Source organism: Pezoporus occidentalis, unplaced genomic scaffold (assembly GCF_034315485.1).
Source record: "Pezoporus occidentalis ecotype Australia unplaced genomic scaffold, CSIRO_AGI_Poc_V1 ctg37, whole genome shotgun sequence".
Taxonomy (NCBI): domain Eukaryota; kingdom Metazoa; phylum Chordata; class Aves; order Psittaciformes; family Psittacidae; genus Pezoporus; species Pezoporus occidentalis.
In genome coordinates this window covers 4357006-4375577 of record NW_026915691.1, presented here as the reverse complement: position 1 = coordinate 4375577, position 18572 = coordinate 4357006, and the positions used below count along the sequence as shown (strand labels likewise).

Here is an 18572-nt window from a genome sequence, read left to right as displayed (position 1 = left end):
TTTGAGAGCAAATTTTTATTAGGGTAGCAGAATGGAATTGCAGGAAGCCTATACCAGTACTCCTGGGTGTAGTTTTACCAGCATGTTGTATTTTGGATATTAAACTGCACGTTTAGAATTCAGCATGGCTTAGGGAACCGGAGAGAACAAGAGCTTGATTTCCTGAGTTAACATAGGACTTCATACTGTGATTTATTTTCCTCAGACTTCAAGCATACAGCACAGTATCTGATCTTTTTCCAGAGGGCTGCCTACAAACAAAAGCCATCACTTGGGTTACACATCTTGTAGTTTAGAAAATGAACTATGCCGAGCACACCCAGAGAACTGATGGCGATATCTGTCTTCTATGTGACCTTTGCAGATGAAATCGGAATAGCTGGTGTAGTGCTGCTGTAGGCCTGCAGGGATGGAGTGGAGCTCCTCGTGTTACACAGCCCTTCCAGCTCCCTTCAACGGCATCCGAGTCACACCGGTTCAGAGAAACGCAGTCTTTGACCTGAGAGGCTCACAACCAGAAAGTATGCGATTGAGTAGTAACGAGGGCAGCCAACTAGTGCTACAGTCTTGTTTTAACTAAAATCTCAAGGATGGCGAGTTTCCATGCCCACAGACATGATCGGAAGGTACAGTGACTCACGTGATGCGGAAGTTACACACTTCAGCTTGACAGATAATTTGGCATTGTTTTATTATGAATCCGAGCGTGAATGAAACAAAATCAGTACCAACTTTCTGCAAATGAAGACACAAGAGATGTGAAAATCTGGTAATACAGTGCTCTCACAAGCCTGAAAACACTCAGGAAATGCAAGTTTCATGTAAATAAGGTGAATGTGGTTTATTTACCTGCCAAAGAATCTGTCTAAGAACACTTAAAACATAGAATGTCTTAGCTTCCTAACTTATAAAAACAAAGTACTTTCAGAGGTGAGGTACTGAGCTGTCATTGTTTACACTAAGTCGAAATGAAAGCCGGATGGGAGGGATGAATGAAGAAATAGCAAATATACAAGACATTAAAACCAAAAGAGACCTACTGCTTGACACACTAGTTCTGAAAGGTTGCAAAGGCAGAGGCTGTATTAAATCTGAATTTAGGAGTGCAGACAACCACCTGGGTACGAGGGATTTTCTAACTCAGCTTCCTGCATATCACAATGATATGTGCTCCCCGATCCCTGTGGATTTGTGGAGATTTGCTTAGTAACCTACCCAAGTTCAAGAGGCGGGAGGAGGCGGCAGTTTGACTGCATGGCAGTTTGACTGTAGCTACGGTCACGCTTTAGGCTGGGGAAGAAGTGGCGTAGGCAGAAAGCAACAGGCGCAGTAAAGGACGCGCAGTTCTGAGCAGAAAGGGCTTCCCCCTTCAGCATTTGCAGGGGGCCCGGCAGCAGCAGGAACACAGCTCTGCCTGATGAGGTTAGAATGACACAATGAGACCTGATGCACTCATTACATCATCTAACCTGTGTGGTTTCACAACACAGGAGCAGCAGCAGCGAAGCGCACTCCCTTACAGGTCAGTGCTCAGCCCTGCTCTCCTCCCATTCTCAGTCAGAGCTGTGCAGCAATTGGGCTGGCACATGGCACAAGTGCCATCCCATTAATACATGGATATTTGTTACGCATTCTGATGGAGAAGTGTTCCAAGATGGGCAGCAGTGCTGCCAGATTTAGTACTTGAATTCAAAATTAGCATCTCCAGATGACCAGTTTTTAACTCAAAACACAGTTTATCGCTTTGGTACCTCTTGGTCCCCAGTTTCTGAAACTCTTCTGAACTGGTTGGGCTGTTGTTCTGTGGGTGCGCGTCCCCAGCTGCTCTGCAGAGGTGTTAGGAACAGAAGTGAAAGAAGTTTGTAATCACATTCCACTACTCACTTGCTATAGAATTTTTTTCCCCAAAGTTTTCCAAAAGCAGGACATGAGCCGTATTTTAATTCAATGACGCACACAAAAACTTGGGTTTCCCCGTTTAATAAACATTTGGTGGTAACATCAGCCAGATTTACATGAGACCTGGACATTATTTCTGATTGGTTTTGTGGGATCTGTTGATTTATTATGTTACAAACTGAAGTTAAGGGGAACTTGCAGCAAGTCCCACAAAGCACAGTGCAACATTTGGAACGAAAAGTAAACAAAACTGCCAAACACTCAATCATTTTCTGCCAGAACTGGGATATTCTTTCCTAAGACATCGGCTTGGGGAGGGGGATAAAATCCAATAAAGAACTGAGTGAACTCAAGATAGTGGGAACTGCAGAAAAAATAAGTGACAGCCGCAACCTTTTCAATTTAAGGGCAGAATATAAGTCTAAGATATTTTTGATAAATTCTGACAAGAAAAAGAAAACAGCATACTTTAAAGTATATTGAAGCAGTGATTTTTAAACAAAGAAAGCAGAACTAGAACATCTTAAATTTTAATCCTTTCTTTACAGGTTACCTAGCCCACTTTTGATTAAGAAAACTGTAGAAAGTTAGTAACAGCCACAAGTTAACACCGAAAGGTGGCACTTGTCAATTTTCCATAGAGTCCTGCTTTACGGGGTGTCTCAAATGCACTGCTCCGATCTTCTATCATACGTTGCTGACACCAACTGTGTCAGGTTTTAGTCCACTGGTCGCTTTTCACCATATTTCTTTGTAAACTCTTCAGCGTTCTTACAGAATTTTTTACGGTCCTTAGAGTATTCTTCAGCTAGGTCAGCCCGAAGGGGGTGCTCGGGCTGTGGATCATTCACCAGTGCTATGAGGGACTGGATTACTGTCAAAAGAAGTATAAACACCGTCAGGCCAAGATGGTTCATTTCGAAAACATCAAAGTGCAAGCAAAATTCCCCAGTGAGAAAAGAGCTTTAACTGCCTTTAAATACGTCCCATAAACCTGGGTATGAATGAGCCATAGCAATGTGCCAAGATTTAGTTCAAGGACTGTGAATGAACACCAGAAAATCCTACTTGTAAACAAAACTTGAATGGAGACCAAAACACACTACAAACTATTTCCCATGTAACTGGCATCCCAGCCAAAATACTATGGCTAAGGAAGAGCCCGTGTTTCATGGACAAGTCCATCTAAAAGGGCTTGGGTGATGAGGGGATTTCCATCGTGAAGCATTTTTCCTATCACCTGTCACAATAACACAGCTGTAACCAGACTGCATTTGGAAACCATTTCTCAGCTTTCTTTATCTACAACTCTTACTTACAGGGAACAACTCTTCCCTTTTTTCTGAACTGCCAAATGCATCCACTGGCCCAGCCACCTACGCTGGTCAAACAGATGGGTAAGAACTACAGGATGCTTTTCACCCCCCTGTGTACAGCCATTTCATCAACGTTCCCCATCACTTTCAAAGGAAATGTCATTCTTAAAGTAACTGAGCTATACTCAACGCTCAGGCAGCAAACCTCACACCACAGTGACATTTATTGCTACATTTTCCCCATATACATTCTCCCAACCAATTAAAGCCAGACAGGTCACAGCAGGCAGGGAGTTCCCATGTCCATCTGCTAACAGGCACACGTGTAACTGGGCAAGTCTACAGAAAGTGTGGACACAGGAAACGCACTTTGCTGTGCAACAATATTAATACTGCATTTGAGATAAGTTTGGGCTACCCAGAGTAACACAAAGCAGCACCCCAAGAGTTTCCGAAGTAAGTGGAACAGAACTGTTACCTTTGTGCATCGCATGGTACAGCCAGCTGCCTCCTGCTGTGCTCCCCAAACAAACCAACCCCTTAGCCACAGGGAGCTCCACAATTCAGCTACACATCAGAGCCCATCGCTTGTTCTGAAGCTGCCGCTTTGCAGTTTAACTGGATCCTCCCTACTTTTGCAGTGTCAGCTCCTACAATGCTGGTCACTCCAGTAGATGCCAGGATACCAGAGTGGCTTCTTTAAGAGCACTGATTTTTTTCATGCTCATATTCTTTTCCACCCTGATCTGACAGGAATGGGGAAGACACCTCAAAACAAACACTCAAAATCCAGAGAAGCACACCCATCACTATACTGCTGAACAGGAACAGTTCTTACCACAAACCAGAGCTTAAACTGCAACAGCTACCTAAGGAATTTATAAATGATACTAGCTCACTTGGCAGGAACTCACCAGTCCTGGACTTCTAACAACTGTCATCATACTGATCATTACTTATGAAATCAGCATCAATACCACATGCAACAATCTCTTCTCACTGAGAACAAACTTGCTAAAGCACTATAGAGAAAGTGTTACTGTGTAAACACACAAGCTGTTGAGGGGCTTCCTCAATACCCACAGCATTTTAAAATGACACCACAAAAGTCTGTATTAATAGTAAGCATAAACTAATAGAAAGTGCAGCAGTAAGATGCATGTTTAGTCCATGAAAGGCAAATCAGTGACTTACACTGAACCTAATCTCTCCCTGTTCTTGACAACTGACTATCAAACCCAAACACTTGGATGCTACACTTATCACCTTGCATTACTGGAGTTCATTTCTCAGTGCAGAAGAGTTCAGGAGAAAAGTGAACAGGCACTTGAGCAAGGCTGTAATAACATTGTTGCAGGTTCATACAACCATGTAGTAACAACAGATGCTGACACTAAAACAACTTCTTGAAGAAAGAGTTAAAAGACAGATGGAAGACCAGAAAACAGCAGAAATGGAGAGATCTGCAGTATTTTGGTACCCAGGGTTTGTTCCAGATTCTGATTTTAGCACAGCTTTTATTCACTCAGTTAAAAAAGGAACTGCTCTTTCTCAGGGAGACACTGACTACTTCCTGCATGCAAACCACTGTTTCAGCAGTTCCACAACCAACGCCACTTGCATTTCAAGCTAGGCAGATGTATGGTTCCTTTACTTCACAAGAGAAGTGCCAAGGTGTTAACAGAAACCTGCTACATATTGTTTCCATTTCATGCCTTCCAAGGATCTTTGTCTTGTATAATCGGGAATTAATCAACCACTCACTGACCTATTTCACAGGTTCCTTTTTGCCGCCCCTTTGGCTTTCCCCAACATGCAACTGCTTGGTCTTTACTGAAAGAACTACAGGGATTTTCCCATTTCATCTTTGTGGCAAAATCATGCAAACTGTGAGTAGTTTTGTTAGCACACAGAAAAAAGCAATCTTCCATACAGCATCGCCTACTATCAGCAACACAGTTCAAGTGAAAATAACCTTACAGAGGACTGAAAGAAGAAACTACCTCTTCCTACAGAGCAAAACACTTCTGTGTCACTGATGCTCCTGTAATGAACACTACTCATTTGAATTAGTGTTATTAAAAAATACACAGTTCAAGGATGTTTGCTCTTTCTACAGGTAAAATAATAAATGCTTAATATCAAACCAATCATTACCTTACCAAAAACATGACATTCTCACCCCAACTAAAGGGAAGCAACAACAACAGAAATAAAACCCAACTCGGATCCCACTCTCAGTCTGCCACAGAACCTGATGGAACTTTTTTCCTTAAAGTGTTTGAATTCTTACCCAAAGGCACTCGACACAGCAAACCTCACAGCAGCGATCTTTTAAGATCCAAGAGTTTATTTGCATTATGGCATCAGGTTTTGTTTACGACTCCCTATGTATTTCAAACCTTATGTTCAAATCACTGAGCCACACGGCACAGAGCTACACAAAGCCTTGAGGTTTAGGTCCTTAGGTACAGGAACGTCATGAACACCTCTGAACTATAAAGTTTCTGTTTAAAAAGAAACAGGAAATAACCCCCTGACAAAATCCCACCGGAGTTTTTAGGCACATCGAGCACACGCCCGCGATAAACTGCTCGGTCACGAAGAGTGTTGTGGTTTCCAAAGGAGGCAGTGCCACGCGTCAGCGTCATCACCTTACGTTCCAACAACAAAACGAGATTCCACAAGAGTTGCTCACAGCACCTGACTCATGACACAAATCTTATGACAATGAATACGCCGTAAGCGCAGTGACCAGATGACGAGCTTTACATTTAAACACAATATATGGGTTTTGATACCCAGCTCTTTCTCCACATGGAGTCCTACCTTGGTCAGTTTTGGTTGCTGGCTTCCAGTTTTCAGCACTAATTACTGGCAGACAAACCTGCCCCTTTTCATCGATGTTAGGGTGATAGATCTTTGTTTTAAATGTAATCTTAGGAGGTTTGAATGGATATTCTGCTGGGAAGTTGATTTCAATTCTGAAGGCTCCTTTATCATATGGAGGATTGTCCTGCAACAGGAAGGCAAAATGTCAAGAATCTGGCATATTCTAATGGATACAATTAAGTAAAAGCATGCTCCGGGCTTCTATCAATCAAATGACCTCTTCTAAAGGCACTTTTTTCCAACACATACTGCTGTATCTGTGCGTCAGGAAACATCAAAACCTACTTGGTAAGAGAAAGGCACGACAGCCTCTACCTCTGTGTTCACCCTGGAAAAAGAGTTATCACTGTTTTGAAATCGGCTGACATTTCTACTGGTAAGAAAGCACCCAGTCCCATTTACTCCAAAGTCAAAGTCCTATCTACTAGGTAGCTTCACTCCCAACTTTGTGTTCCAAAAAGCAGTGTAAACCCTTTGAGATACAAACAGGAAGCTGACAAGGAAAATTGCTCTCTCTAAACCTAGCTATTTTATGTGTCTCACAACACAGCAAAGCAATTTGATTTGTCAGATTTCCCTGTACGTTCCGAGAACATTTTTGTGCTGACTACACAGAAATGTGCTGAGTATTCAACAGCACTAAAGATAGATATTCACTGCGTCTGCTGATGAGAACATTCTGAATTTGTACGCAGTTTTAGCACCCACTCTTATCAGATCATTGCTGAAGGAGCATGATGAGAGAAACCTGAAGTAAGCCAAGTAGTGCTTCATGCTGCAACAGAAAAAACAATGCCCAGAATCTCATTTAGAAAACCTGTGAGACTATTGTTAGTGCTTCAGATGCTAACTGCAGAAGAAAAATAAACTATTGCTACATGTAAAGCTTATGAAAACACCATTCTGCACCAAAAACAGTAACTATGGCATGAAGCCTTTCCAAACACTCTGGGAACAAGAATCAAAGGATGAAAGTTTCCAGTTAGTGTGAAGTACAACCACACACATTCTTCATGAGCAACCAAACCACTCCCTGCAATCAAACCCACCCCAGGAGCTGAAAAAGGCTTACTAATATTTGGAGGTGAAGAGCATTCTATTAAAATACTGTTCAACAGAACACATTTAGTTTTAGTTTTATCCATATGGAGACCCCTGGCTGTGCGTTTCTAAGTACGGCAATGATTTCTGTGGTCAAGGAAAGGTAACTGGAGTGGCCTGAAAACCACTTTTTATCCAAGCAACCCTAAATGCTTTGGAAGTTTTACAAGTAAGTTGTGGTGGTGGTAACAACTGAAGCAGTTAGTGCCCTCTTCCCCTGCAGCTCACTTGCTCTTGTCTCCATCACATGGTATAGTTTGTGAGGATGTTCATTGAACTGATACGGGGACTGCCCTGGCTTAAAACTGTGCATTTTCTGCTTGACTTTGTCAGAATAGTCCTTCACTATAACCCACCAATAAATTGAACAAAAAATGTATGTAAAGAGCTGTTTGTGTTTTCAACAGACAAACCAGAATATGCAAGCAATCAGTCTCCAATTATTTGCTGTATTTGTTTTGACACTGACAAGGGAGAGAAGCAGAATCATAAATACTAAACCACAAGTGACAAACATAACTAACACTCACTTGGAGTATTCTTAGTCTGCAAAAGTTTGTCCATAGCAAGCAGCTTTGCTTGAGTGACATGAAACTCACAGTACACCAACTGTACCTGACAAGAACATGGAGCCTGGGGCAGATAGACTTGTTTTGATGTTGAAATCAGTGTACCTTTACCATGCACAGTACAAACTACATAAACTACCTTATTCTACAGAATAGGAAAAGGAGTTGACAAGCTGTCTTCAATTTGCTGCTCAACTGAGTAAACACCCTTAAGAACTAACGGTGGTTCAGAAGAACAAAGTATGTTACACACAACAAAACCTTTTAAAGCAGTATTGCTTGCAATAATTCTGGATGAACACTGGTAAAAATACCAACCTTTGCATCTCTCACACCTTCATTAAGCAGCTACCCAAAGTAATGCCTAGTTATAACTGATAACTGGTTAGTCCTGCTAAAGTAGGAGTGACAGATCTTTAAACACAAAGCAGGAACATTTGCTAAAATGGAAGCAGCATGTAAACCTTCAAAAGCAAAAACTGAACCGACAACCAGCTTGTGCATTAGAGCTTGAAGCCATCAACTGCAGCATTGCAACAGCTACAAAATTATGCTAAGACTAAAGCATCTTCTATAGCGTACCCTGAAAATAATAAACCATACTCTTTGAACACTTACAACACAACAATTAATTACTATAGGAATTGTAATTTCATGACAAAATTCCCTCTTAACTTGAGCAATCATTAGTAAATTTAAGGTTATTTCCTCTGTAACAGGGCCTGTTATAGACCACAAGGCAGGTATGAAGCATGGTTTGCGGCATCTAAACACTTAAAATGTGAACTTCTGCAAAACAAACAGTAGGTTTCTAGTGAGCAGAAACTTAAAATAGATGCTGTACACCACATATTGAGGATTTTAACAGGAATAAATATTTTGGTGTTTTGCTTTATCATTCACATTTACCAGTCTTGTACTGCTTCACAGTTTTATCAAAGCAGCAAACTGTTACACATGAACCACAAATATCCAGGTGGCTTATTAAAGATCTGTCATATTTTAATGTCAAATCCCGCTTGCTTTATTTGCAAGGGTAGCCTCAGCCACTCCAAGGAACTCCTCCAGGAATATAAGTAAGCAGTAAACTAAAGGTGTCCTACAGTATTTAAAGGCCTAGCTATTACCTCAGCATGCATGACCTGAATTCAGGAATGGCCTCCAACTAACAAAGCAGCAGCACTGCTAAAGAGATGTCTCAAGGTCTTATAATACAAAACCAGATTGCCACTGGTTGTGGTTTCAGGGTGACCATTCAGGCAGCTCCCAATGAAAAGCAGAACCAATGCCCAGTAGTGGCACAGCCTCTACTGCTGCAGGCTTAGAAGTAGCTCATGTAACAAAGGGAGCACGGGCCATGACAGCAGAAATTACAAGAGGTGAAAAAAACAAGTTGACTGTCAACCAATGAATTTAATATACCAGATTTCCTGCTTTCCCCTCTCTATTTGACCGATACAGCAGTTATCTACTTCTGTCAAACATTCTCTTACAAGACTGCAGTGCTTTTAAAAATATGAATTGTGTTTTTTAATTAATGCCTAAACAAAGAGACTTCCTTTTAAAAGCTCACTTCTGAAAACCTAAGCCCTTTCCTGGCATCAAACCTTTTCCAGTACTCAATTTTCTCCTAGAAACGCAGCCAGTCGATTAAAAAAAATTAAGGAGTAAACAAAATTTTTCATCTTTTTTTTTTTTCAGATATTGTACTTTAAGCTTAATGTAATAAACCACAAACTTCATTTGCTCCCTGCTTCCAACACCCCTCCCAAGTAACCCGGTGCCAGCAGAGTCCACAGTGCTTGCCAGCTGTGGCCCCATGTTGGACCAGGCCTACAATAAGGAAGCATCCAAGTAGGTATTGACCACAGACCTTTCAATTACATATGGATTTTTCTTCAGGCTAGTTGCAAGAAATAACCTCCTAACATTATCAGTCTGGGATAAAACCAAACACAGAAGACACTCAAATAAAAGGAGACAGGGAGATCACACAAGAGGTCTGAAAAGAGACAAGAATGAAATCCAGGAGCACATTTCCCTGCCCAGAGTATGTTTAAGATGCTGCTGAATAAACTTACACTGTATTTATGAACAACCAGCTTTTGCACAAGCCCACAGCTGTGAAAGCCAGGGTTTATAGAAATCAAAGAGATTGTCAGGGTGCAAACATTATCTAACGGTCACCAGCAGTGCTACTGAGCTATGGATCTGAGGGAGAAATGATCCTCGCTTTATTTTAAAGCTCACTGGAATAAAGAGTGATCTATACTCACAGGAACAATAAGCCCTTGCCAGGTCAATAAATTAGCTTCATCAACCTGGATATTACGGAAGTTTTTCATTCCACATTTGCGGATTTCTTCAAGCTCCTGAAAAAACAAAGTGTAAGTTAGTGACAGTATTAAGAAAGATGCTCATGTCCACTCTTCAAAACACTCAGAGGTCAACATGGGTTTCTTTAACACTAAGAAGTTTGAGGTTTCAGTGGTGCAGCCCACACAGACAAGAAACGAAATTGCGTGCTGTGAGAAGTAAAATTCTCTGAGTCAAGGGATTAGAAACCCACTTGTGTGTGTGCATGCCTGTGTGTCAGGAAAATACAACCCCACATTGTTATTAACACTGTTCCAGACACAACAAAGTAAAATGCATTTAAAGGTGTTTTTGTATCTCAAATGCAAACCCATGCCTTGGTAACAGACTACCGATAACTGCGAGACACAGAAATAGAGTGTATCAGCTGGTGATCCAGGTATCACCAAAACAAGTATTTAGACATTTTATAATTAAAACTATGTATAAGCCCTACAGTAGCAACCACTTCGTGGGGTATTTCATGAGACCTAGCCAGAAACACCTCAAGGTTTCACTTCTGCCCACCCCCAAACAGCAACTGTAGCCCTTTGCTGTTGAATTCAGCAGTTCTCTCTTTAATTTAACTGAATTCAAATTTAGAAGTCCTCTATAGTTACATATAAAGCTCTCCTGGTGCTTTCAAAACTGAAGCACATGCCTGCATGTCCACATAGGCTAGGAAAAATGTCGCTTATACAGCAACACTGGAGCACTCTGCAGCACATAGCTCCTCACTGGGCACTAGTGCATTTGCAGAACTGAGCTGTGTATCACTGATAAAACACCAACTACAGCAAAGGCACTGTGCCTGAAAACAAAGAAAGATCAGTTTTCTTGCTATGAGTGCTCTACTGCCCAGGTGTTTTTCCTAAACCAGCTCTGTGTTCATCAAACCTTTCTGCATCCGACTGGCAGAGATTTAATACTTGCAGTAATCTCTTGCATAAACTTAGCATCACGATAAAAACCCAATGGGAAAATGAGATTTCCAAATGCACATTAAAAAACCCAACAAACCCCACATGACAGCCACGCATCAGATGAGCATTTAGATTCCCACCCACTGCACTCACAAAAGCAAGAGCATACTCAGAACACTATAGTTTTAACCTCAGAGTCTTGGATGCTGAACAGATGCCCAATACAGTCTCCATCACACTGCACCCAACTATTTAGTCTAGGCCTGTGGACTAATCCCCAGATTCCACTGCTGTTAGATTTATGCAACATCACACACAGTTTGGGTGGTTTGTTTTGGGGTTGTTTTTTTTTTAGAAAAGGATCAGAGGATTATCCTATTTCCTTACAGCAGGAAAACATCTTAAACCCACCCAGTAATCCCATGAAGCACATTTACAGGGATACAGAGCAACCCAAAATACTCAAAAGAAAATAACCTTTATTATCACAGCTATAGGAGATCCTTTCTGCCCACTGAAACTGCAAATCCAGCCTCATGGTAGTGCTGAGTGCTCAGAGCAGCAGCTGAGGCAGCGTCTGACTGAACCAGACCATCTCTCCCATCAGGGTCAGGACAGTAACCCAGTTGTGAGCAGTTCACTTCCTACACATACAGAACTGCGAAGTCCTGGCAAACCACTACTCCACAATACGTAGAAGGGATAAATCCCATTCCACACTAGATGTAATGTACCAAACACTGGGAACAAAATAAGCTAATTAACCACTAGGTATTTAAGCATAAATAAACATGCATCACAAGTACCTTCACTCTAAAAGAAGGAAAGAAAAACGGGTTTGGACAATTTTCTAGTTACTACATTAAAAACATTATCCACAGGACAGAAATGCCCCCACAATGTCCCAGTGGGAGTGCAGCTTCCATGCAGAACAAGTTCAGATGATAGCATTAACACCGTTTCTGGCCCAGAGAACTATTGCCCAGGCACAGAAAGAGGGAATACTGGGATTCCACAATTCAAGCGTGGCTACTAAGCTAATAGAACAAACTGGAAAAGCATGGCTTCGCATTACAGGAGAACTGAACACCTGATTTCATAACTAGATTCAGGTTAAAAAAACGGATGCAGAATTAAGAAATGCGAGAATCCAACACAGAGATCATTCCAAACTGTAAAACTCTGTATGAAATGAAAGAAAAGTTTAAAACAAGTATGAAAATTGCTCCCCATTTTCCCTCAAGTCCACCACATGAGAGAGGGAAATAAACAGTCTAAAGGATACTAAAGAACTAGCTGAAAACAATTCAAACATCTTCCTCTTTACACTGACCTGTGAAGCCTTTGCAGGAATTCACTTTCAGAATCAAGAAAGTGCTAAATTACTTCAGTGTATCAGGACTATATCCTGTGCTGCTGCTGCCTTGGGTCCAACACACGAATAGATGGGGATAAATGAGGCAATTCTTTTCCTCCCACACAGGCAGGCCTGCAAAGAGAATCAAACCTACCTTGGCAGAGGACTTGCCTGAACTCCATGCTTAAGACAGATTCCAATTCATTTATAAGAGAAATCACTTACACCCAAAGTGTTTAAGATTTCATGTCACTCCCAACTAACCAATTCCATGTCAGACTTGCTTACAAATAGCTTGGTTTTCATTCTACTGTCCCCACAAACACAATGCAATATTATACTCCTAAGTCATGCTGTTAGAGGTCTTGTGTCTAGTGCTCCATAAGATTCACCACTCATTTAAGGGTGTGAGGGGAGGTGTTTTGTTTTTTTCTTCTGGCAAGTATCAAACCCCACAGTAAAGCTCGAACTGCCTCAGAGCTCCAGAGGCAGACACAGCTACACTATAAATGTACTGCTAAAAAAGTGAATGAACTACTAAATACTTCCAAACAGCACAGATTAAAAGTGGACACCGCATTTAACATGGGCTTGAACAAGTCCAAAGGGACAAAAATTACTTTATGTGGTAAAAGGATACAGTCCAGATATTTAATTCAAAATACTACTTAAGAGTCTAGGCAGACAGTAAATAGATTAATTCCTTTTCTTGTCCTCCACCCCTTCATTTCATCAAGTAACATAATTAAAGGAGCAAGTGAGGAGTGTAACTAAAGGTTGAAGGACTGCAATAAGGGCTTCAGTCAGCCTTCATGCCCACTGTTATCAACCTTGCACGTGACCTTGCTGCACTGGGCTTCCCCATTTGTGAAATAGAAAAGCCTTATTGCACAGGCTCTCGAGAGGGGCTGTTTGCAGTTTAGCTGTATTCAGTGTTACACACAGCGCACGAAATGGAGAAAACATTTCAGAGGTGGTGCCTGATCTCCAAGTATAACGCTGAAGGTGGCCATAAAAGCACACGCTACCTCTCATACAATAAGGATTTAAAACTTCGATTTGCAATATTGTGTAATCGTTCATGGTGTTCAGCACAAAATTCTGTTTCTGAAATTGAAAATTAGTTACATCAGCTTAAAATGCAGTTGAGTCATTTAAAACCCTGCAATTGTTTTGGCCATCCATCTTTCAACTGTTGGGACTTCTCTAACAAACCAAGCCAGATAGGAAAATGCAGACAAGCAGTTGTAGGAGTGCAACCCAGGAATATGGGAATACGCCTAAGAGCTCACATTGACTTCGGTAAGCTCTGCATCAAGCCCAAAATGCTATTAAATGCCAAAGAAAACCAAGCCTCCTGAAATACCTCTAAAACATGACTCTCTACTGTTTACAATTTGTGCTTCCCTATTTATAAACACGCTCTCTAAAAGCAGCCTGACAAAGATAAACAGGCTCCCCAACACTGATAAGGCACAGTTTTACTTTCTGAACCTCATACAGAGAAGTGTTAAAACACCTTAAAACAAAACATGACTTTAGCAAAACAAAGCCACAAAACCACCCAAAAAGCAAACCAAATTCTGGCTCTTACAAGAACTATCAGCAAGTTACCTCTGCAACATTACAATCCTGCATGCTCCCGTCTTCTATCGACCGAGTAATTCTGCTTTTTGGCAAGGTATTTTCATTTGATTAAAAATCCTTTTGCCAATTCTCAGTTTCAAAACGGGAAAACGAATCAGCGTTCTCCTGTCTGCATCAGAACAACCGTACAGTGCTCAAAGCCACATTTCCCTTGTTACTGAGAAATGGTGATGGAGCCAATTTAGAATACCAAAGTTGTTGAAAGCCCCTTTCTTTGGGAGGGCTACAGTGTGCACCAGCTCCCAGCATACTGGGGATCACAGGCCATCCACAGCAGGTACCTGGGTGTGGCCTCGTGTACCTGGCTTTTGTCACAGAGTTCACCAGTTGCATAAACGTCTGACTGCAATTGTGGAAGCAGAATGAACACAGTAAGATTAAAACAATCGCCAGCACACCTCACTACGCATCTGAAGTGTTATTTACGCTTCAAATCCGTTTTCAATTTTTAATACTAAAGATACTTTTTAACAACTACACCCAAGAAAACAAAAGCGTGGACTTTAGACACCTCAGCTCGATCACATCACACATCAACACAGAAGGGAGCAGCTCCACACATGGGACAGGACAGCCTCCTCCAAACGCAGCCGTTGAAGGTGCATCTCAGTACCGCACACTAGTACACCATCAGACAAGTACTCCAACTATCTAGCACCGAAATAGCCTTCCCTTCACAACTACCCACTACCTCTCCACATAGTTTTTGGCTACGGATCTCAGCTGGAGAACAGCTTGTTTTACATTAGCGGGTGGCAACTGTGAAAAGCATTTCACTGAAATCTCTGGCATGTCTCTTGGAGATCTATGTTCCCAATCATACATGTTTGGAGACAGTCTGCTTTTCATGAGAAAGGGTCATGAAGCAAAGGAGCTCCCTTCAAAGAAGCAGCCTTAGATCCTTCCCTAAATATAATTACTCTACACTGGTCTGTTTTTACCCTGAGAGATCATCCATAACATATCCCTGACAAAGACTGCTTTATTCCCACCTCTCACATTTCATGAGGAGTCAAGATCTGACAACTGTGGCTCTTTGAAGAGGTGTAATGGTGGCTCACAGATCAAAACTCCACCTCAGATGTCACTGGAATATGATTCATTAGCTATGTTTATTGCACATTTCGCTAACCTAGGAGAGCTCCTGGGAAGGGCACACCTCCACCGATTTCTGTGAATCAGCACAGAGAACTTCACTTAGCCTATTTGATGGTAGAAAGCTCTGCAAAAATAGGCCATAAATAAGGTATTTGGCCTAGGAAAGGTAATTTGCTCAAACAGACCCTGAGATAACAAGACAATCTTATTCTTGTTATAACTTGACTTTCTGTTTCAAAGTGAACTGTACAATGGCAAAATTGTGCTGCTTCTTTCACAAGGAGGCTTGCAAACTGAAGATACAAAGGCTTTCAGAAGCTGGAAAGGACTCCCATTTCCACCTGGAAGAGGAAAGCTATACTCATAGTCCCAGTTTTCTACAGGCAGACAGCATGTTATTACGAGCTCACTACATGCAGCCTCTCTGAGCCACTGTGATTAACACCAATAGCTACGATGCATGACACGAGCCCAGAAAAAATGCAGCACTTCAAAACGTTGGCAAGACCTGAAGGAAATGGTAATTGTTTTATTTTATGTGACCTATAAAAGGGTCAAAGTTTGTTCTCACTTACTGAAGACAAACCTGATATTTAGCTCGAAGAGAAGACAGTTAATGCTTATCCTAAATTAAACATAATTGAGTGGCACACTGAAAACCTCTGTTTCCTTTAGTTATAAACACTCATTCTACAACCCTGAGAAAGACACACCAGAGACTCTTCCACAGTGCAAAACACCACTGTGAAAGACTTTTTTAAAGCAGGTCTATGCATTTGGAACTTTAACGATACTGAGTTGATACACATGCGAGTCTGGACCTTTGAAACATCATCACACTGCAGCAACCCAGATTACATCATCTGTACCAGAGCTCTACCGTGTTCCTACCGAGTTGAATGGCAAAACTCAAAGCCATTTGGGCTGTGACTCGACTCTCCAAAAGGCATGAAGGTGGCTGCTTACTGAACAGCCTTTACAAACCATGGGATGCAGCACCTCGCAGCTCTTGAACTGGCACAAAACACACACATGCAACCCACAAACGTCAGGCAATAGAAATGAAAGTAAAAATTTAAGAGGGAAGCGACTGATGCCTTCTTCCTTCCTAGACCCCTCCCTCCGAGCAGCAACTGCCACACTGTTCTCCAAAAAAGAAGGAGGTCATGTTGTCAAAATCCATTTTTACAGCATTTCAGTGGCAGATTAAAGCACTAACTAGCGTTTCAGAAGGACACTGGAACTGCACTGAGGAGCAGGACTGAACAGCAAGAGGCTCTGCAGATAGTAAGAACAATTTTTTTTTACTTTAATGTCAAGATTTTAATGTTCTAGTTTAAATTTCAAAAGAAGGAATGATTGGAAATATGTTTCCCCTACCAGAACAATAATGACATGCTTTTGGAGAATTAACACTTTGGTTCAAAACAGGCAGAAAAGCTGGCTTGCAAGCATACAGAATTAAATGGTTGTTTACTATCAGAAACTAAGGGAAACCTCATTTCAGTATAAAGCTACAGACTTTAGGATAAGCATAAATATCCGCTGATGACAAAACTAAAGCTGTGCCAATACATAACTATCAAAAATGAAATACAGAAATGAATGCCCTCTCATCAGGATCCTTCAGGACAATTAAATTGTTACTAATTTAATATATAGGAATGACTGCACACAACGTATCCACCAGGTAATGTTTAATCACTCCACAGCCCATTTTAAACAACAAAACTAGCTTTGTGAAAGCACTGCTGAGCTATTTGTTTCTTCAAAAATAACCAGGCTGCAATGGTTAATTATGTACCTGCACAATTAAGGAAACGCAACTTCAACCATTCTACACATCCCAGCCCCACCAGGGCTCCACGTTCTCAAAGCCAGCTGCAAACCTGATATTCAAATACTAAATTTAACAGAAACGCCCCGTATCTGTCAGATCCTAACGCAGGGATACACTGCACCCCACAGGGACAGGGGGTTTAGTACACCAGACAGTTGCCGGGTCTTCCCCCTACGTTTCACAGGACCAGCCTGTGAAGTTCATTGATTTACGCTACAGGCACTTCGCATGCAAATACTGTAGGGTATTGCCACAGCGCTTTATAGATGACTAAATTTAACACCGCTGTGTATGCACGTCCCAGGCAAACCCCACTGCACGCAGCCTGTGATGTTAACTGGCAATTATACACAACACATAGAATAAACTCGCATGCTTTGGGGTCAATGGTCACCATTTTCTGAAAGTATGTACTCCTCAAGCTAAATGAGGAGAAACACAATCCCAAGCCGTATTTCACAACAAACTAAACGTGCTCCCGGTTAAAGCCCAGCTGAGGCCGCGTTTACATTTACGAGTATCAGCCACACTTCCGAGCAAACACAGCGAAAACAGAAACAGCACCGCGTCCGCAGTGAATAAGGAAACTTCTGAACCCAGGTCCACGTTTCAGCGCGATAAATCTCTTACTCATACAAGGAAGAGGTCACCCTCCCATACAGCGAAAACGAAATTATCTCACCCATGAACGCCCGGGGAAGGTTCCTCAGCAAGGGGGGAGCGGGGCAGGGGCGAACCCTTTCCCGCAGGGCGGGAGGACAGGGCGCTGCCCCGCGCCCGGCCGAGCCCTCCCGCGGGCAGAGCCGGCGACCGCGCCGCGGATGCGGCACCACCGCCGGCGGGGCGACCCCTCACACCGCCCCGGGCAGCGCCCCGGCCGGGGGGCGAGGCGTCCCGGCAGCTCCGTTTCCTTCCCCCCCTCGGCCCTTCCTCTTTGCTTAGTCACCGCAGGAGCCCCCCGAGGGAGGGGGACGGGGCGGCCCGCTGCGGCCAGCGGCAGCCGCTGAGTGCCCCCACCCAGCGCCGGGGGGCGGCCGGGGGCTGCGGAGCGCTGCTAGAGCACCGGGAGGCGGCGGGAGAGACAGCGCGGCCCCTCACGGCCGCGGCCTAGGAGCCGGCGGCTCCCGTTCCGGTCGCTCCAGCCCGGGGTGCCACCGAGGGGACGGGAGGAGGCCGCCCCGCCGGGCCGCGGCAAGGAACACTGCCCCCCGCACCCGGAGGGGTACCGGGGCGGAGAACGGTGCCCGCTGCCGCCCGCCCACCGGCCCTGCCCGGCGCGGCGCTGGCTCTTACCTTCATCAGCCTCCTGCTGGCCGCCATCTTGCTCTGCTGCTGCCGCCCCACAATGCATGGCGGCGGCGGGCCGGGCGCTACAGCCCTGCGCTTCCTGGGGCGGCGGCGGGGGCGGGCTGGCGGGGTTGGGCTGTGCTCCGCTCCCCTCGGGCCGCGCCGGTCACCGCCCCGCACCGGCGGCCGCAGCGCTGCCCACAGAGCCTGGCCGGGCCGGGCAGCGCCGCGCCTGTGCGGCAGCGCGGCTCCGTCCTGCGGGCAGAGGAGCGCGCCGGGCCGGGACCG

The 18572-nt window shown here is 43.5% G+C and overlaps 1 protein-coding gene across 1 annotated transcript; it reads right to left on the bottom strand.

The window, feature by feature from the left end:
• Positions 1–18407, bottom strand: UBE2L3 (ubiquitin conjugating enzyme E2 L3). Its single transcript, XM_062631441.1, has 4 exons — positions 18291–18407; positions 10054–10149; positions 6045–6231; positions 1–2773 (listed from the first exon to the last, which is right to left on the bottom strand). Exons 1-4 carry the CDS (start codon positions 18315–18317, stop codon positions 2619–2621), a joined length of 465 nt encoding a protein of 154 aa, XP_062487425.1. The 5' UTR covers positions 18318–18407; the 3' UTR covers positions 1–2618.
• Positions 18408–18572: the final 165 nt, after the last annotated feature.

What these genes read in the sequence shown, in the direction of transcription:
- UBE2L3 (XM_062631441.1), bottom strand. Translation starts at nt 18,317, where the DNA reads ATGGCGGCCAGCAGGAGGCTGATGAAG. An exon ending in GGCAAGGGCTTATTGTTCCT is followed by an intron (nt 6,232 to 10,053) that starts GTGAGTATAGAT and finishes TTCCTGTTGCAG; the next exon opens with GACAATCCTCCATATGATAA. An exon ending in AGCAACCAAAACTGACCAAG is followed by an intron (nt 2,774 to 6,044) that starts GTAGGACTCCAT and finishes TTCTTTTGACAG; the next exon opens with TAATCCAGTCCCTCATAGCA.